The following is a 20,010-nucleotide window of genomic DNA, read 5'->3' on the forward strand; positions in this document are numbered from 1 at the left end:
GGTTTGGAGAATCGGCCGACAATTCTTAAATCTTTCTGTCTAAACCAGACTTAAGGCTCACAACAAGCTCTACTCTTCTCCTCTCGACCACTGCCCAAACGCTCTCTGACTCTGGTCGCTATGGTAACGTTTACATATCCCTTCAAAATAAGATACAGATGCGCCACAAAAACTAACATTTTACTTTCGTGAAAATTTTAACTCACGTTAATGACTAACGGGAGCCCTGAGCTTGTTTCTCTGCAATGAGACGGTCCCATCTGGGAGTGATGGAGACAATAACACCCGAAGTGTTGCATATATCCACAGCCTGCTTAGTCTCTACGTGGCGAAGCAGTTTGATGCTTCATTGCCTCATTAGCAGCCGGTTGCTGCATGTTACGCAGAGCTGCTTGTAATGTGGGCCTCATCTACCGGTCCGGAATAAATCCATTCTCCTGTCTCTTCTCTGGGCCTTTTCCCCTTTCCGAAGACATCTGATCTGTTTCTTGCTCATTTGCTGCTTGTGGGCTCAGCGTTAGCGCGCAAGTAACCGAGAGAATCCGGTTAAAGGATTTTCAAAATAAAAGATCCTCCAGACTCAAATAATACATGAAACGGAAATATTTAATTATTTCTTGCGCGGCCCGGTACCAATTGGCCCACGGACCGGTACACGGACCGGGGGTTGGGGACCACTGCTGTAAAGTATAAAGTGCTTTGATTTGCTCAGTGAGGAGAAAGTTGGTTGGCAATTAGACTCCTATTGATTTCAAGCTGCAACTATTCAATAAAAGAGATGACAGTTATCTGTTTGATCGATCTGTGAGGATCGATGAAACTTCTTCAGGGTTTTAAGATTTGAAGTTGTCTTTCCTCTTAAGAACTTTAAGTCATAAAAGTGCAAGTTTCTTGATATAAATGGAAATGTAGAATTCTACATTTCCTAATCCAATGATTAGATACATCTTTTATCCGTAGCGTTATATGCTCAAAACACAGGCCATTGAACGTCTTTTTAACGAGGTGCTTATAGTTTTGATGCATTTAAAGAACAGGTAGCCAGTTGTATTTTTTACCATCTCATCTGATGGTAACCAAAGAAATCTTTTCATCCATCCTTTCTCACTTTTTATTTCTTTTGATTGCAGATGAACCTTTCCCCACCCAAAAAAAAAAAAACACTTCTCTGCTGGATTTTTTTTCTCCTGCAGTTGATGAATATTTCATAGGAAGAATACCTGAACACTCTTCAACCTTTTCTTCGACATGTTTCAGGTGACGAATCTGTTACAGGCCTCTCATCCAGATGTGGGTTTTTTAAGGAATGTGGCGTACTCTCTATCATCTGGTTCACGTTAAAGTCCGTTACATAACTGTTCCAAAGCAAACATTATGTCATTAAACTTCATGTCGTGAGGCTCACTAGGCTGTTCTTCCTTGATAAACAATTGCAACTGTGAAGTCTGAGTCACAAAAGTTGTTTGTTGATTTTAATAGTTTTGCTTTATTCTGTACAAAAACTACTAAATAACTTGTTTCTTTGGAAATGGACACTAAAAACCAAATAAACCAAAAGATACTTGGCACCAATTGAAGTAAGATGCCTGTTTTTGAGTTTCCTAGTTTACAGCACACATGAAAACAAAGTAAATGTTGGGTGAAATGCTGAAAAGTGTTTTTGGTTTTTTGGTACGGGGCTGTGTTTACATTCAGCTGAGTGGTGGAAGAGAGATAAGATTTTTGGGGGGATTATAGGCAGGAAATCAAAGGCAACACCAAATAAAGAAGAAAACATAACGGTTTGGCCGGAGCCTCTGGAGGGAGGAAGGGGAAGGATTTATGAAACGGAGGAGGAGAAGGGCGAGGAATTTCCTAAAATATAGCAAACGTCACCGAAGCAGAGCTGGGAAGTAGGCTGTGGGTCTTATGAGAAAATTTCTAGATCTGTTTTGATGTAAAGATTAATTATTAATTAGGCAATTAATCATTGAATGTATCAATATGCAACAAAACTGTCACTGAACATAGTGTGGAAACTAGTAAAACTTAAAATCTGGACAATGCAGTTTTTTTTTTTTTTAGCATAAAAAATTGGAATTTGTCCCAACATCAATAAATCTAAATTCTTATAAGAAATTTAGAATAATAAATGATAAACGACACAATAAATGCCCACCCCAATGATAGACAATTCTGTTACACTGGGTAATGGTGAAGCAGGGGGAAAACGATGCATACATGTTCAGATAGTTTACTGACAACAATTTGAAAAGTGTGGGGTGCATTTTCTTCCCACTCTCACCCCAATTCAGAACTTTAGAGAAACATCTTTCCATTCATTCACTTATAGCTACATAGCTTTACTTGTTTTTCACATCTATAAACTGAAATTTCTGCTTTCTTCTAAAAAAAAAAGTCATTTTCAGCTTCTAACAATCTTCTTCCAGGATTTTGCCTTTATTTGACTCTAAGACGAGAATCCCCACAGCATGATTCTGTCACCACCATGTTTCACTGTAAGTATGGTGTATTCAGGGTGGTGATCGATGCTTTTTTTTCGCATTGAAACAATTTTTCTCATTTTAAGATGTTTTTTGATATGATAGCGTCTTTATTCTGCTAAATTTATGACTATATTTTTATAATTAACCAAAAGTTCTTGAAGCCTGGTCCTGGTACTCAATCATACAATTCACAGAGGGATGGTTGAAATAAAAGCCAACTTGTGAAATTATTTTCTGTTTGTAACGTACATCTTTAGAAAAGCTTCAGCCTTAATTCTAACCTCGTCGATGGTTTTCTTGATGCCATTTGCTCTCTAACAAACCTCTGTAGTCGCTAATTATCTGATTTCTGAAGATAACTGGTAACATTGGATTTTTTTTTCATGGTTTCAGAGTTGGAGGGGGCTGAATGAAAATGCAAAAGTGTCTTCTCGTTAAATCATTAACATCGCCACAAAATTCTGCTTGTAAGGCGACAAAACCTGGAAAGGTTCAAGGATTATGGATACTTATGCGAAGCACCATGCCTGTGCATTCTCCCTGTGTGTGTGTATCCTTTTGTGTTTGGGGCTGTTGCATCACAGGAAGCCGGCCCCCCTATCCCTTTTCCCCCAACCCTGTGGTTGAATGTGACCCCTTGGCCCTGGATCAAATGCTGCGCTGAGCCGAACACCATGAAGCCTCTGTCCTCTGCACCACGCACAGCCCTGTCCTGTTCTGCTTCACTCCGCTCTGCACTGACCAACTCCATGCTTGCAGGACGTCGTGAGGCGGGAGGGGTGCGGGGGACAGTGGGGCGGAGAGTAGAGTTTCAGAAAGAAGGTGGGAAAAGAACTTGCAAACACGTGCAGTTTCACTAGAGGCGAAACACATTTTGGGAAATTTAAGCGGCTCTCCTCCCTGGAACGCCTGCGCTGCTTCTCCAATTGCAGAGGAGTAGAATCGGGGAGAAGTTGTTTCTATTTTTAGTTCCACGCGCGTCGGCGGGACGGAAAAGCAAACAGACGGGTTGTTGCATATGCAAAGCTGAGAGTCGGGGAGGGGATGGAGGAAGGACCGGAGGAAGGAGGCGTGTCTTATTTGTGAAGTTCTGCAAGTTTAAATAACTGGCTCATTGCTGTCTGCACACGCAGGACGAGGCTGACCCATCCTCATATAATCAGACTTTTTTTTTTATCTTTCTGTTTTGTATGCGTGAGTGCTGCATTTAAGCGCCTTCTTGACCCTGCGATGAGGCTGTAGAGGCTTTACGTGGGAACTTGTCCTGCCATGGAAGTTTTGCTTCCCGCTCACTGGATGAAAGCTTCAGGTTCACATCCAAAGACTGTCGGCACATCTTCTGTCACTCCAAACCTTTATTAACAGCCTAAAGGGCAGCTATTTGAATCAACTCGCACTTTAATTTTTCACTCTGATCCAGAAGAAGCAGTTCGGCAATGCGGCGCATCGACAAGCTGAAAAAAGCCTTCCCCTTCGTGGCACGCTTCCATCTGTACCGTGTAAGTGTCCGCCGCGGTTGTAGCTACGGAGCTGGGTCATGTGGTGGAGCCGCGAACCATGAATCATGGTTGTGGTATGGTGAAGTCAGGAAGATGTGAAAGGGGCTCTCCTCTGGGAGACTTGTTGTTGTTGCAGCAGCAGCAGGATGTTACAGCAGAACCTAGTCTGGGCCAAGAGATTTCTGTGCGTGTGCGTGTGTCTTACTTCACCACCACTATGAGGAATGAGTTGAGCCAGAAATCATGTTGCTTTGCTACTTCCAAATTCCCACATTCCTCTTTCTCATCCTTCCTTCATACTTCCTTTTTGGTCCTAAGCATTGCCTTTTGTAGTGTTTGCAAAAGGGTCTTGGACAAAAATGTCCTTCTCTCCAACAGTTCTCACCATCTCTTGATGCTTTTTAGAGGTAGAAAAACAAAGCTATTAAAGTACCCTCAGTCCTGGACTTCTGACCAGAGTTTGGTTTCTCAGGGTCCTGCTAAAAGTCACGGCTTCGGGTCGGAACATTGCAATCTTGCTGTGATACACTCGTATACCAAAACATTTTATTTTTCTTTGGAAAATGATAAACACCTAAAGATTATTCCTTTGTTTTATTTAAATTGAACACAACCTCGAACAAAAAAGAACAGCTCAATTTTCTCTTTCTTCTCAAAGGAAAAATGCTATTTATTTTAATTCTGACTTAACTCTAAATAATTATAAGCTCTTTCGTGGATGTACACCATCTTCATAGTGTGCAATTAGAGATTTTTCCCAAATACTGACTAGATTTTTTAAGATAAAGTCCAACACTTCATTTGGTACTATAATAAATATAAACATTACTTGGTCTATATCAGTAAAGATGGAAACATGTTGTTGACGATGTTTCGGTTTAGCTTCTCAACTCTCTGTCCATTTCATTTTTTTTCATAAAATTGAAACACCTGAAAATTTACTGGATGCTTCTTCATCCAGCAAGAACATACACACTGAAGTGTTGCTGGTAGAAACCAGTTACCAATTGAGGTATGTAACTAATATAAATGTTAACATGTTCACTAACAATTACTCAGTTTTGTAATTTAGTAATTTGGCTTTCAACATAGTTCATCATGGTTCTTATGAATTGTGCATGGACAGAACTTACAGCTTCCTAAACTGAGAGCTTTACTTAAACTCAATACAATTTCAGCTGTGCTCTGTTCCGATAGCTACGCATAGCTAAGCAGGTCACTTGATAAAGAAAGACCAGGAGCTGCAGCAGCTAATACTGTCTCTCTCACAGCGAATGTCATTCAGAGTAGAAAAAGACTTTATTTGGGTAAGACAAAAATTATTTGATCAACAAAATAAAGTGACTTGCAAAACTTAGATTATAGCTTTACAAGCCATAAATGCAAATAGTTAGCTCCAATTTTTGAATATATGCAGCACAGAATTTGGTTATTGTTTACTGGAGGTGCAGCTGACCATAAAATCCATGACGGATCACATGGAAATTCAAATACTAATCGGCACCAATTTTTAAAATTTTGGATCATTGACGATCGATTGACCGATCTTCTCTACCTCCACAAAAGTTTGTATATCAGACGCTTTTCCCCACACACACTGTTAAGATGCGCGTTTAACAGTAGTCACCCCCTGTTGCCAACTTAATAACTTTGTTACTATATTTAGCAACATTTCAGACCCCTCTAGCAACTTTTGAGGTTTTGAGTTGTTGGAATTGGCAGGTCAGGCTTTTTAAAGATTGGTGATTGGCCAAAGAACTCCAACCAGTGCACCCCCCACCCCCTTGAGCTGTATCCTGGTCTTATCCAAGGTATTGACATTGGTTAATATGTATTTATTTACCTAATTAATTGATGTAGAAATAACCATCTGACACGGAAATGCTTTTGCACCTTTAATTTGCCCCCTCATTCCTCACATATGACACCGTCATGAAGTCGAGGCCCAGGAGGAAGCCAGTCTGCGTCTTTGGCACCGTCCAGAGAAATAACACCCACATGTCGACTGCCAGGGAAGCTGCACTGCAGAGGTGTACTCGGATCAGCCGTATCAGTGGAACTACTGACGGTGGTGTTCCTTACCAAAGCAATGCTGTCCTTAAAATGTAGCGGGGTCAGCCAGGGGTTTGTCCAAGCACCGTCTGGCTGCAGATGGATTCAGATGACTGGAGCTTTAGTCAGTCCTGGAGCTTTCAAAAAGATGTTATCTAACCAACTTTTATGAGTGTACAAGAATATGTATAGGTATGCAAACTAAAAAGTCAGAAATTCCTTTATCTAAAATTGAGGCATTAAAATACCTTTTATGAAAATAATTTTTATGGGACAAATATTTTCATTGCGTTCTGTAACTCAAAGTTGTTGAAACTTCCGCTAACTAGCTGCTACTGCAACCTTAGCTTACCTAGCTAGCGTTTTGGTGTCATATCATGGGTAAGGAAAGTAGGAATGTATCACAAGTTGGTTAGACAATGTCTGTTGCTAACCCATACAAGGTTAGGTGCATTCTGTGGGAGGAAAAAATAAAATTAAGCTTAGCATTACAGGGGTTAAGGCTGTTGAAAGTCTTATCCGGTGTGAGAAGCATAATGTCACTGCCAAGTGTCATTAGCAGATCCCAGAAATTTCACAGTTTGTTATCCTTGATTGTAAAACAGCAGAATTCCCCAGCCTTCCTTTATATTCAGTTTTTAAATCTTAAATTTTATTCAAGGTAGCATTAAAAGTCTTAAGTCTTAAATTGTACTTTCTAAGACGTGCAGATGCCCAGCTAATATTTATCGAGTGCAAAGGGAACATTAGGAATATTTAAACAATTTTTTTTTAATGTTTGGCCCCATATTTTCTGTAGGTCAGTGTGTGTGTGCTTGTGCGTGTGAGCCACGTTGACGTTTGGCTCCTTTGGTCACTAGTCATTAAACAATGGGAGGCCAACCTTTAAGTAAGCGTATTTGAAATGGTAGAGAGGAAGCTGTGACCCCCCTCTGACATTTCTGTCTGGACCTTGTGACCTCGCCTTTGCCAGCACAGGAAGTGTCTCTGTTATTTCCCGCTGCAGTATTCGTGGCACTTTGGCGTTTACTCGTCTGTGGGACTGGGAGAAATTTCCTGAACAGGTACAGTTCTTCCTCCGCTGTAATTTAAACGTGCTTTCTGCTCAACTGTCACCTTGACGACTGTTAGGATCACCTTGGTGCTACTGTCCTTAAATCTTAAGTTTCGTGAAGCTGATGGTGATGGATGATATTTTCAGCTGGTGCCTGTGAACAATGAGCACTGATGCTCTGTCTTATTATTGCATTGCGGTCACATTGTGTTGGGCTTCCCTGTTCTTCTGAGTGACACTAGCGGCGCATTTCTCATCCTGGGTTTCTGTTCTGTGCTGGAGGGCTGAGTGTGAAGCATGTGGATGGTTTCCACCAAAGCTAGCAGCATATAACATTCCGGCCCAGGAACTAAGTCAGATTTACTGATTTATCGGGGCCTCTAGGCTCAAAAGGGGGAAACGTTGTTGGTTATCGTCTTAGTTATTATGTGCTCAGTTTTGAAACCAGCATCTTTTGGGGGTACATCACTGACCGGGCCATCCATAATAATGAGTAGAACATTGCTGTTAACAGAGATGCCCGATTTCTGATCTCTAGCATTTGAGCTTTTAAAGAATTGAGCAGATTCCTCTTCCACCTAGGCCTGTCACGATAACAAATTTTGCTGAGCAATTAATTGTCTAAAAAACTATTGCGATAAACGATAATATTGTTTCAAGACCTTTTGACACTGATTTAATGGAAATGACTAATAATACATGCGATTTCCTGATGTACTTTATTTTCAAAAGAACACATAACACTGGAACTGATAAACTAAATAAACAAAACAACCAAAAACAAAAATAAAATGAATTCTCAGGCTCCATTAACAAAAAACGTACTTGAATACTACTTCCACCACATATATGAATAGCATGAAATGTATTTTTCCAAGCCTTATGACTGTGGGAGTTTATGAATTTGTATTGAGTAAAGGTGATGTCACACTGTGTGGGAGCAGCAGCTGTTTCATTGTTACTATGACAAATAATAGAATAATTATCTAATTGTTTTAAACTGGTTTCAGAATGTTATTTTAGCAATTTGCTTGTGAAAACATTCTCAAAAAGCTGAACAACCTGGTAAAGAAAGCCGGCTCTCTTCTGGAGATGATTGTTGAAAAATATTATATAATGATTCTTTGAAGGACATTAATGAGATTTTTTTATAACATCTAATTTAGCTCAGGTATTACTAGTGGGTTTTTTTAAGATGTGTTCAAATAAAATTATCCTTAGTAGCTAACACATTCTTAAAACTTGTTCTTCCCTCAGTCTCCACACTGAAGAGTGTTATGTTGTAATCCTGATGGAGTGGCACATTGGATGAAAATTTTTCTAACTAACAGTTTTCTTTTTTTCGTCTGGGAAATTTCTATTATTACATTAAGATGAAAGTGAAAACATGGCAGATACGTTTAAGTAGCTGAAATGTTTTAAGGATTTACAGTTTCCCGCCTACTTGTCTTAAAAAAGTTATGGTGCAGCAAATCTAAAAACCTACTTATATCCTGACTTGAAACATTTATTTGGCTTCCAATCTGAGATGAACTTTTTTATTCCAAAGTGGAATTGCGTTACAAATGATCACTGCAGAGGAAACCGTCTGTGAGCCCGGTCCCTTCTGTTTTCATACAGAAAAGAATGGTTTGCTTGTTTGTACTGACTTTGTCTCAGGAAATGTAGCGACAGCTTTTGAGTCGGCACTGATCGATTTACACCCAGTGTTTTCTCTCTGTCCTCCAGAGACTGGGCAGTGGCATGCAGTGTGAGGAAGGAACAGAATGGCTGCTGGAGCTGCTGATGGAGGTGCAGCTGCAGCAGTACTTCAAGAGGATCCGAGACGACCTCAACGTCACGCGACTCTCGCACTTCGACTACGTCAAGAATGAAGACTTGGAGAAAATTGGCATGGGTCGACCCGGTGAGGCAGAAGATCTGTGCGTGTGAAATTAAAGGCAGAGCTGGGCTCATTACAGATGTTTGTTTATCGCATTTATTGTGCCAAGTTACACTGCTGGTTGTTTTTGTTGACTTACTCTGGTAAAGAGCTGGAAAAAGCCTGAGAGTAAGTTCAGTAGTAAAAGCGACAAATCCTCTTCCACTACATATATAAATAGTATTCAAAGTATTTTTTCAAACCTTCTGACTGTGAGAATTTATTAATTTGTATTGAGTCTATGATTTTATTTTTATTTGGCTGGACTGTGGGTCAAATAAAAATAAAGCGGAAATAAATTATTTAATATTGGAAGCATACCGAGAAAGTAGACATCTTGAAATTAAAAAACAAAAAATCAGCAGCCACCTTCAAGGCTGTGTGCTTAGTATTTGGGCCATATTAAGAAAAGAATAAAAAATAAAATTTCAAGAATAAAGTCATAGTATTTCAAGAGAGTCGTACAAAAAAAGTGTTTAAATATTTTTGAGAATAAAGTTGTAATCATCATGACTTTATTGAATTTAATTTTTAAAATGTTCTTAGTGTGATCTAATACTCCGTCATGTTTATCAATATTTCTGTTTTGCATATGTATTTCCTTTTGTGGTTAGTAATGGCTCAGTGTCATCAGATCTAAATTCAGTCCTCCACTACCCAACATCCTTAGTTTTACTTCCACGTCCCAGCTGATAATTAGACACAATAGGAGGAGACAGCGGAGTGCTGAAGCTTTTGTCTGTGGTGTGGGTGTGTGTGAAAGAGATCACAGCAATCGTATTCTAAATCCACTTACTGAACTCCCTCGGGGCCTCCCTTCACAGAGCTACTTCAGACTAATTGAATCCCACTTCTTTTGCTCTTATAGGCACTCGCAAACCTTTTATCTGCCCACTCCTTTAATCATCTCTTAAAGATTTTATTTTTACTTTTTGCTTTATTCTACAAGTTTATCCTCTGTATAATTTTAAAATTTCACCTTACTAACTCACCGCTGTGTTTTACTTTTTCTCATGGATTCAGGCCAGAGACGTCTTTGGGAGGCCGTAAAGAGGAGGAAGGCCAAGCGGAAAACCTGGATGAGCAAGGTGACTGTCAATAATCCATTCACCAAACGCAGGAATGCTTTTCATTACTCTAGTATGCGTTGTGTGACGGTACACTACGAATGAGAAGGATGAGTCTTCTTAAAGAGAAAGCTCTCTGCGGCACTTACGCTTTAAGTTGAGGCAAATATTTATCATAAGCCTGGCGGGCCACCAGGTTTTACTTGCTGCCACCCCAGGCCAAGTGTCGTTTAATATAAAAAATACTTGAGCTTTGTACCCTGAAAATATTTAGTTAAGTATATTAATATGCTGACTCATTGTCCATTTTTTGGTAATATTTCTTTTAATTTATTTACTTTTGAATGTGAGCATTATATGCACTACATAGCTTGTTTTAAGGCTGATTACTTCATTAGGATGACTGAGGTGTCAAAAAAATATTTATTTCAATTGCAATTCATTGTGTTTGCCTTTTGTTAAGACGCTATAGTTGGTGTTTAAGTATTCTTAATCGTGTCTTCTGATAACATATAGTTATGTAGTCAAATTTTTACATTTTTGGTGAACTTTTAACATTTTTTTAACACAAAACCATGGTGTACCACACTAGTGCCCCCTACCAGCGGGTTTTCTCTGGGAAACCCTGCATAAATGAATTACCTAAAAGACAAGACTCTTAAAAAGTCAACATGCTAACTTAAGTCCTCCAGGAAAACTGTGGTAAACAAATAGGAGTGCTTGTTGGCAGTGGAGTCACAGGATCTATAATTACACCTGTCTGTTTCCGCCTCTGGCACCATCCAAAGGGAGTCATCTGCTTCCTCAGCATGCTTTCTGAGTGCGTGTGTGTGCGTGTGTGTGTGTGTGTGTGTGCGCGCTGCCCAGCCGCAGCTAGAATCTTATGAATGCCCAGCCTCCCATTTGAAATCGACTGACCACACCGTGACCACAGGGTGGTGGTGTTTTTAAAAAGGTCTGTCGCATTATGTCATGTCTGGTTTTGTTGAATACGAACGGCTGCGTGTTACATCCAGACAGTTGTACGTGTTTGGTACAGTGGGTCCATTCAAGAGTCCACTCTCTATCCTTGTGATTATAATGAGCTCATAACTTAAACCAACATAATGTCAGCGACTCAGAAAGGTACAAAAGTTTACATGACATTCGGACATTTTCGCATGTGGTGAACCACAAAGACTACAATGTAGGGCATATTTGTTAAATGAAAGGATAATCATACTTTGGCTTTCAGTGTTTTTCACCAATAGCAATCTGTAAAGTGTGTTTATGAAACAGTAACCCAATCACACAGAGCTTTGTGTGATTGGAGCCGATCAGGAGAAAAATAGAGTTTCGGACATTTGCAAACCCACCAAGACAAAGGTCGTCTAGAAAATCTGGAGGAGCTGCAGCGATCCTCAGCTCAAGTAGGAGAGTTTGTCAACACAGCGATTTTCTAACATGTGCTCCAAATATCTGGTTTTTATGGAACAGTGGAAACCGGTCACTTAAAGTCTGATTTGAGGACTTCTTAAACATGTACCTACACTCTTGGATAAAACTTTTTAAACTACTTTGAATAATTGAGTTTGCTTTGATATAAATGCATATGGAAATTTTTTGTATTTTAAAGACCAAAATTAAATGACAAAAACGGGCAAAATTTTTCCCAATCAGTTTCTTTCAATATAAAACTCATGAAACTTTAACAAAAACTGCAGGTGTGTGTCTAGTGAATCTTTGGTTAAAACGTGTTTGTTCTTTATTCAGTGAAGTTTCTCACGGTGAATAGAGAGTTCAGAGGTTTTACTGAAGTAAGAGTAGCGATACTTAATAATAAAGTTACTCAAGTTAGAGTACAAAGCTCAATGTAGTAAAAATACTCCTAAAAGCAATTTTTTCCCCCCAAAAGGTTACTTGAATAATGCAACTACCCAATTCTGTATGGAGCTACAGCGAAAACCTATAAAAGTTGGTATAAACACACCCCAAATGACTCACAGCTGTAAACGTAGCAAAATGAAGTTCTACAAAGTGTGGTGGTCTAGTTTTAATGGTCAGTTACAGAAAACTTCAATTTAATCCGTTGAATTTTGTGAGAAAATATGAAAAAGTGGTATGAATATTTTTGGGGGTCACCATAAGGGTTAGGGTTATCGCTGTTGATTTTGGTGATTTAATCTGTGTTTTCACTTTGAAGTTGTAGCTTTTGTAGAAGAGAAAATATTTGTTCTTCATTCCAGGTGTTCAGTGGGAAGCGGATAGAGGGCGAATTCCCCCAGCAAGGCCAGCTGGCCTCTTCGTTCCGCAAACTGTCCCTCACACCTCCCCTCTGTCTGGGTGACGGCGTCCTGGACACTCAGCTACACGGTGGCGGCGGCCCACTGGACGGCCAGCAGCAGGCCCTCACCTGCCTCATCCCAGAGAAGGACCTGACGCTGTTTGAGAAGCTCGGTGACGGCTCGTTTGGCGTCGTGAAGAGAGGGGAGTGGCTGACGCCTGGAGGGAACGTGGTGAGAAGACGTTTCGGTTCATTTATTCCGTTTCTTGGGAATGAAGTGAAATTTTCACGGCAAGGCGGAGGGTTAAAAATCAGCCATAAATCTGTTGATCCTCCAGGTGAACGTGGCGGTAAAGTGTCTGAAGACTGATGTCCTCAGTCAGCCGGACGCTCTGGAGGATTTTATCTGCGAGGTCAACGCCATGCACTCCCTGGACCATCAAAACCTCATCCGCCTCTACGGCGTGGTGCTCACACACCCCATGAAGATGGTGGGGGCGCAGACTCAAACACCAGCAGTTCTTTATAGATACGTTGCATGTTATTGTTTTACATCTGGAAATTTTGCACATACACACAAAGCTGGAGGGCAAAAAGACAATTCTTTTACTTTCCATCCGTAGCCGCGCTGCTGCGGTCAAACAATCCCGTTAACAAAGTGAAACCTGCAGATGTAGGTGTTATTAATTTAGTGCAGTGTGCCACAGCAAAGGGAAAATAACACAGGACTCAAAAACACTCGTATTCCTTTTTTTCCCTGTTTTTGTCATCTAGGCTACACAAAAACCCGTTGCCATAGCAACGAACAGACAACACCTCCATGACACCAAAAAACATGCAAGCATTTCCCACACAAAGTACAGAACATTCAGTCCATTACCAGTTTGATGTTTTCAAGCTTAATGTTTTATTTGGCGATTATTAATAAGTGATTGGTGGTTGATTAGCTAATTTAAACACCTGCTCTGCTAATGATCTGTCAGACTTAATGTGTGGATTGAACTAGGACGCATCGAATTCTGCAGCACATCTACATGTTAAGGTTGTCAAAGTCAAGCTAGCGTAGCTGACCTACTTCCCTCTCCCTTGGTATTTTTTTATTAAAACTTTTCACTGACCTGTGGCAACTATATAACTGTAAAAGGGAATCACATTTTATAGTGTTAACAATAAGCAGCAAAGCACTATGTCTCTTCATATGTAAGGCATACGTTTAAGATTTAGCTCATTATGTTTACAGCTAAAACCCATGGTAATCATATTTTGTGAACTGTTTTTTGCTCGCTGACGATCTTATGCACATGAGGTCACGTTGCAATGTGCCTATAACAAAAATTAAAATACTTATTTGTAATTTGCATCTCAGAATTTGTCTTCATTACTCTTTGCTGTCCTTCCTGTCAGGTGACTGAGCTGGCTCCTCTGGGTTCTCTGCTGGATCGTCTGCGATGCGTTCATCCTCAGGGCCCGGTGGTGATCCACACTCTGTGTCAGTATGCCGTTCAGGTAGCGAGCGGCATGGCTTACCTGGAGCAGAGACGGTTCATCCACAGGGACCTGGCGGCGAGGTAAGGCAAAGACGGTACCCATGTAAAGGAAAGTTGGAAACACTAATCACTGCTAACTGCACCCTCTTCTTTGTTCAGGAATATCCTGCTCTCCTCAGCTAACAGAGTGAAGATCGGGGACTTTGGCCTGATGAGGGCGCTGCCTAACAACGATGAGCACTATGTGATGCAGGAGCATCGCAAGGTTCCCTTTGCTTGGTGGGTGAAGGACTTAAACTAATACATTGTAGATTGGGAAATATTCCGTTTTATATAATTTATAGAAATCGCAAAAATAACTTGGTGAGAATTGTCCACAGAAACTGGGATTACATATAGGGCAGCAGCAAGTACATCTCAAAATGTAAACTTTGTGAAAAAATGAAATATTTGATTAATTTCAGACTTGGCACAGGGTGCTAAATCTGATTTAGCAACGTTTTCTGTGAGAATTTTTGGGTTTTCATTGTTTCTAAGTTTTCATTGTTTCTTACTTAATGATTTAGTACACATAAAGCTTTCAAGCTTCTGTTTATTGTAATTTTGATGAATATGACTTAGAAACAATGAAAACCCAAAAATTCTCACAGAAAAATTTGAATATTGTAAAAAAAAAAGAGAGAAGTTATAAAACGCTCCTAAAAAGCGTGGAGGGGAAAAGCATGGTATAAAAAGGTGCAACAGGGATAACCAACCCATAAGGGTGATTTCTTTATTATTATTATTATTATTATTATTATTATTATTATTATTATTATTATAATTTTGCTCTCATGTAATATTTTACTTTTCATTTTCTGTTAACCATGGGATGATGTTACTGCAATCAAATTGAAATACTTTTCAAGACTTTGTTTCAAACGTCTTTACCGGAGGGTCAGTAAGTGTGGCTGGTTCTGAGTACGCAGCAGTGAATGGCTTCAGTTTCCTGCCTGTCCTGTTGCAGGTGTGCTCCAGAGAGCCTGAAGACGAGAACGTTCTCCCACGCTACGGACACCTGGATGTTCGGCGTCACTCTCTGGGAGATGTTCACGCACGGCCAGGAGCCGTGGCTGGGCCTGAACGGCAGCCAGGTAGGAGCTGAAATTACTCACTTCACAACATTCGAGACAAAGGACTGATGTTTACCGTCATCTTGTTTCTTTTTTTGTGTGTGAATTTAAAAAATAAGATTCTCCACAAGATTGATAAAGAAGGCGAAAGGCTTCCAAAGCCAGAGGACTGTCCCCAGGACATCTATAATGTCATGCTGCAGTGTTGGGCTCAGAAACCAGGGGACAGACCCACTTTTGTCGCCCTGAGGGAATTCCTGCTGGAGGTAAGACATCACACTCACATATTTAAGTGTACACCAGATGCTAATCTCAACACCTTTGGAGCGTGGAGGCCTGACCACTTCCCACTGGTTCAAGTGAACCATGAGCTCCATCTAGTGGTCATAGAAAGCTTTTCAAGAGTGCGAAGGGATTGCGGTGAAGGATTACGTCATACAGTAGCTCAAGAAATGTACAAATACACAAAGTAAGCACATTTGTTTGCTTAAGTACATATTACTAGGCTTGAAAAATCTGGTGTATCATATGTTTTTTCTTAAATCCTGCCATTTTGTTTTGTCATTTCTGTCACTTCCTATAATATTTTATACACACACACACACACACACACACACACACACACACACACACACACACACACACATATATATATATATATATATATATATATATATATATGGCATTTATTGTGCAAACCAGAGCTTTCAGTGGAAAAACAAAAGTTCCAGGTCCTTTTAATGCCATACAAATATGAGACAGAAATATGGATTATATCTTTATATAGACCTGTCTATTGATTTATAGATTAATAGTTTTACTGGACAGAAATTACAAATCTGGTTCTTAATCAAATCTTAATGAGTCAAATTGAAAGTGTCATGGAGTCATCAGCCTCATGACATTAACACTGACATGAAAAATAATATTGAAGAAATAAATGTCAAATCTGATAAAAAACATAAATAAGTGATCAGTTCTTTACTGTTATGGTCTGTAAGATATATTTATTCTCAGTACTAGATGTGGTCTCAACAAACCCATGACATTTCAACAATATTATTTTACTTTTTATCTGGAAATAGTGTTTGTTTATTCTTGCCATACAGTCCTCTATATTAATTATTGCTCGAAAGGTCTTGCCATACTAGTTTATTCTTCTGTATTTACTTTAGTTTCTTAGTTTATTCTTGCATTTTGTTCTTAATTCATTTCCATTTAGTTTCATTTGATTAATATTGTCCTCTCTTGGTGTATTGCTATGTAGATTTATTTGATCATTTATTGACCATCAGTAATTTTCACTCATCACCTGCACTTAATCGTCATGTGTTTCACATCATGTGTTGATTTTTTTCACTGTTCAGCGTCGGATTCTCTGTTTTTATGCCATAATTCACATCTAGTTCGTCGCTCCGTTTTATGTCCCGCTTCTCCTGTTTCAGAGTTTTGCGCAATGTGCGCGTCTTTTTTTTTTTTTTTTTTAAACCCCTAAGGTGCAGGGCGGTCGGGAGTATCGATGGGGAAAAGGCAGACTGACATAAACCTTTTAAAACAACGGAAACAATTTCTGCATTCTGATTATTGAAATTTAAAAGTGCTGTGTTGTTCTATCACCCCCGTTTCATACCGGACCACTTACAGCACCGTGTTAACGCTATAAAATGAACGCTCTCTATCGTGGTATCACCCATGGAGGGATTTCTTTATTTAAATTGGTTCATTTTTCAGAGGGATACACAGTGAGGGTATTGTCATTTTAGCTACCAGTAGCAGGAGCGGAACTGCACCAAGAAGCTAACAGAAGCTAACAAACACTGAATAGAAGAAGAGCTGCCATCGATACAGTTGCAGCCAAGCATGGTTTAATGTTACACAATACAGTTTTACCAAGTTGCTCAAAGTCTAAACTGGCATTGTTGTGCATTTAAGGTGTAAAGTTTACCTTCGACCAAACGCCCCCCAAAGGCATCCCAGCGCCCCCCTTTTGTAAAAATGTCTGCCAGCGCCCCCTGCCATCCTCTGAACGCCCCCTGGGGGGCGGTACCACCCACGTTGAGAACCGCTACTCTAGAGTGTTGCCTTGATTGTGTGATGCATGTTTAAGAAATCCTTTAATCTCCATGGCTAGGCCTCCGCGATAAACGATAAATCAATTAATCGGACGATAAATTAAACCTATCGACCTCATTTTAATTATCGGCTTATCGTCTCTTCCTGCCTTTTTTTCTTTCTGTTGATGACACTGAATGAAAAAAGACTCACCTCTGGTGCTCTCCACTGACCCTCCCTTCCTCATTTCCTTAGTCTAATGTGCAGCGCACATTACACGAGTTGTCGGCCCATTTTCTAAACCTGAAAGACACATTAGCCAACAGAAATCCTAGGTATAACGGTTCGATCGTGCCGTGTGGTGTCCAGTCACAAGGTCACAAAATAGTGGCTACAAGTCCAGTTAACTAATTTTAAAACCAGGCATTAATCAAAGCTTTACTAGAATCTACCTGTGATGCATGTGGATAGAGTCAGCGTAAAGTCCTGACTGAATGAAAATCATTATAACCTATTTATGTCACGTTAACTTAGAACAGCTGAAAACTTACCGGGTTTATCAACTGCGGTAGCAATTTGGCTCCAACTCCTCTCCTTGTCTTTTCTATATTCTTTGCACGAAATGTTGAACAAATATTAATGTTTCCACATATCATCTCCAATGTCCGCTGGACTTCGGGTTGAGACGTGTCAGCTGTTTGGGATTTCCCTCCATAATTTCCCCTCAGAAAGCACGGAGGAGAATCCTTTCTGATTTGCTACCTGTCACATTCAGTGTTAAACTCCCAGTCGGGGAAAACCCCTGATTTAGATCGGAGCGGCCACGACGATCTACCGTAACCCACCACACACTGCAGGATGATCTGTTACAAAATCACCAGCGACAATCTTATATCGGCCAATGTTCTAAGATTGTCATAAGCGGAAAATAGGGGCAAAAAATGGTGTAGTGTGAACTACTGCATTAGGTAGTCGAATGTGCCCGTTTTCTCTATTTAAATCTAGTGATTACTGAAGGGCAATATAGTATACAGACTTCATAATCTGCACTCTTTTTGTTGAATGCAGTATTTATTTCCACTTTGGCTTTATGTTGATTAGTTTTTATTCAAGTACATTTTTTGTTAATGGAGACTAAGAATCCATTTTATTTTTGCTTTTGCTTGTTTTGTTTATTTAGTTTATCAGTTCCAGTGTTATGTGTTCTTTTGAAAATAAAGTGTCATCTATCTATGGCAGGAAATCGCATGCATTATTATGTCATTTCCATTAAATCAGTGTCAAAAGGTCTTGAAACAATATTATCGCTTATCGCAATAATTTTTTAGACAATTAATTGCTCAGCAAAATTTGTTATCATGACAGGCCTATCCATGGCAACCACTCAGCTGTGCCAAACACCTGGGTGGATGAAGCTCCTCCACTTAGCTACATTTTCCAGACTTCTTAGCTTCTGACTCAAAGAGCAGCCCTCCCCCATTCAGCTCCTAGCCATCAGGAATTGGCAAACAACTGGTGGAACTGTCCATCTGCTGACCTAATTATACAAGTTACTTCTCAGTGAAATGCTGGTGTAAAATGTTGTTAAAGGGTTAATAGAGGAGCCATGTTGTGATGACTTCCTGAAGGTGAAGTTTCAGAAAGAGCAGGAGTTTTTAAAGCAACGGAGTCTCAATTTCAAGATGTAATTTTTTTTTTTTATAACAGCTGAACATAAAGTTACTTTATGTAACTTTATAAAATGAAACTATGTGCCTGGAAAAACACACAACACCGCCCTTTTAAGTGCCTTTATGTGTGCGTCTCTCTTTCAGACCATGCCTACCGACATGTGCGCTCTGCAGGACTTCGATGAGCTCGACAAACTTCACATCAAAGTCAACGACGTCATCACCATCATAGAGGGGAGGTGGGTGACGGTGACTCGGACTGCGAGGGTCGGGGAGCGTTTGGTCGCGGTTCACTGACTCGCTCACACGTTTCAGGGCGGAGAATTACTGGTGGCGAGGGCAAAACAAGCGAACCCTGAAGGTGGGGCAGTTCCCCAGGAACGTGGTAACGTCTGTCGCAGGGCTGTCGGCTCACGACATCAGCAGGCCTCTGAAGAACAGCTTCATCCACACGGGTCACGGAGACACCAACCCGCACCGCTGCTGGGGCTTCCCAGACAGGATCGACGAGTAAGAAGCAGCTTTCAGCTGAAATAAGTTGCTTTTTGAATGTAAAACTTCTTAAAAATGTCTCATTCTGTGAGATGTTGGGAATAAAAATCTGGCTTCTATCCAGCAGAGGGCACTCCTACATTATAATATAATAATTGCTGCTGCTGATTGGAATAAAGTCAGCATGTTGACAGTGATGGTTAGTCTGTCCTTGTCTTTCTTTCAGCCTGTACCTGGGGAACCCCATGGATCCTCCTGATGTTCTGGGAGTGGACCTCAGCGCCGCTCGGCCCACACAGCTGGCGGGACGAACCAAAAGTGGGTTAAAGTCACACAAAGAGAGGTTTAACCAATCATAAAAAGTGTTAATGTATTCTACCACAAACACAACTTTGCAAAAGTATCCTTTTTCACATCTGATCACGACCACAAACCTCAGTGTATTTTTTTTGTTGTTTTTTTTTATGTGATTGAGTCGCACAAATGACATCAGAATTATGAGGTGAAAGGAAATGTTTACAAATCAAATATGAAAATTGTAGAGGGCATGTTGTTTTATACTCATTTTATTTTGTTTTCTGGCTGAACCTTGTTTTTACACGGAACAATTGGATTTGTAGTTTGATTAAATTACACTGGTGAATTCTTGTCTCTACATTGGGAACGTTTGAAAGCTGCTGGCTGCAGAATGGGACACTGAATACAACAGCAAGGCCTATTTTTCTCTTTTTTTAAAAAATAGTTTCAAAGAGCATCTATCATTTTCCTTCCACTTAACAATTATGTCCTATTTTTTGATGACCTATCACATAAAATCCTCATAATAAAATTAGGATCATGGTAGGTTCCAATAGT

General features: G+C 40.0%; 1 protein-coding gene across 1 annotated transcript in view; it reads left to right on the plus strand.

The window, feature by feature from the left end:
* Window positions 1–3,583: 3,583 nt before the first annotated feature.
* Window positions 3,584–20,010, plus strand: part of tnk2b (tyrosine kinase, non-receptor, 2b) — a 32,172-nt gene continuing 15,745 nt past the window's right edge. Inside the window, exons 1-12 of the mRNA XM_081598224.1 lie at window positions 3,584–3,985; window positions 8,820–8,997; window positions 10,036–10,100; window positions 12,305–12,574; window positions 12,681–12,833; window positions 13,747–13,910; window positions 13,989–14,108; window positions 14,836–14,962; window positions 15,061–15,207; window positions 18,808–18,902; window positions 18,979–19,173; window positions 19,382–19,473. Of these exons, the coding sequence (XP_081454350.1) occupies window positions 3,923–3,985; window positions 8,820–8,997; window positions 10,036–10,100; window positions 12,305–12,574; window positions 12,681–12,833; window positions 13,747–13,910; window positions 13,989–14,108; window positions 14,836–14,962; window positions 15,061–15,207; window positions 18,808–18,902; window positions 18,979–19,173; window positions 19,382–19,473 (1,669 nt within the window). The 5' untranslated portion in view covers window positions 3,584–3,922. The remainder of the gene's footprint in view (window positions 3,986–8,819; window positions 8,998–10,035; window positions 10,101–12,304; window positions 12,575–12,680; window positions 12,834–13,746; window positions 13,911–13,988; window positions 14,109–14,835; window positions 14,963–15,060; window positions 15,208–18,807; window positions 18,903–18,978; window positions 19,174–19,381; window positions 19,474–20,010) is intronic.

Source organism: Poecilia reticulata, chromosome 17 (genome assembly GCF_904066995.2).
Source record: "Poecilia reticulata chromosome 17, P_reticulata-male-v2, whole genome shotgun sequence".
Classification (NCBI taxonomy): domain Eukaryota; kingdom Metazoa; phylum Chordata; class Actinopteri; order Cyprinodontiformes; family Poeciliidae; genus Poecilia; species Poecilia reticulata.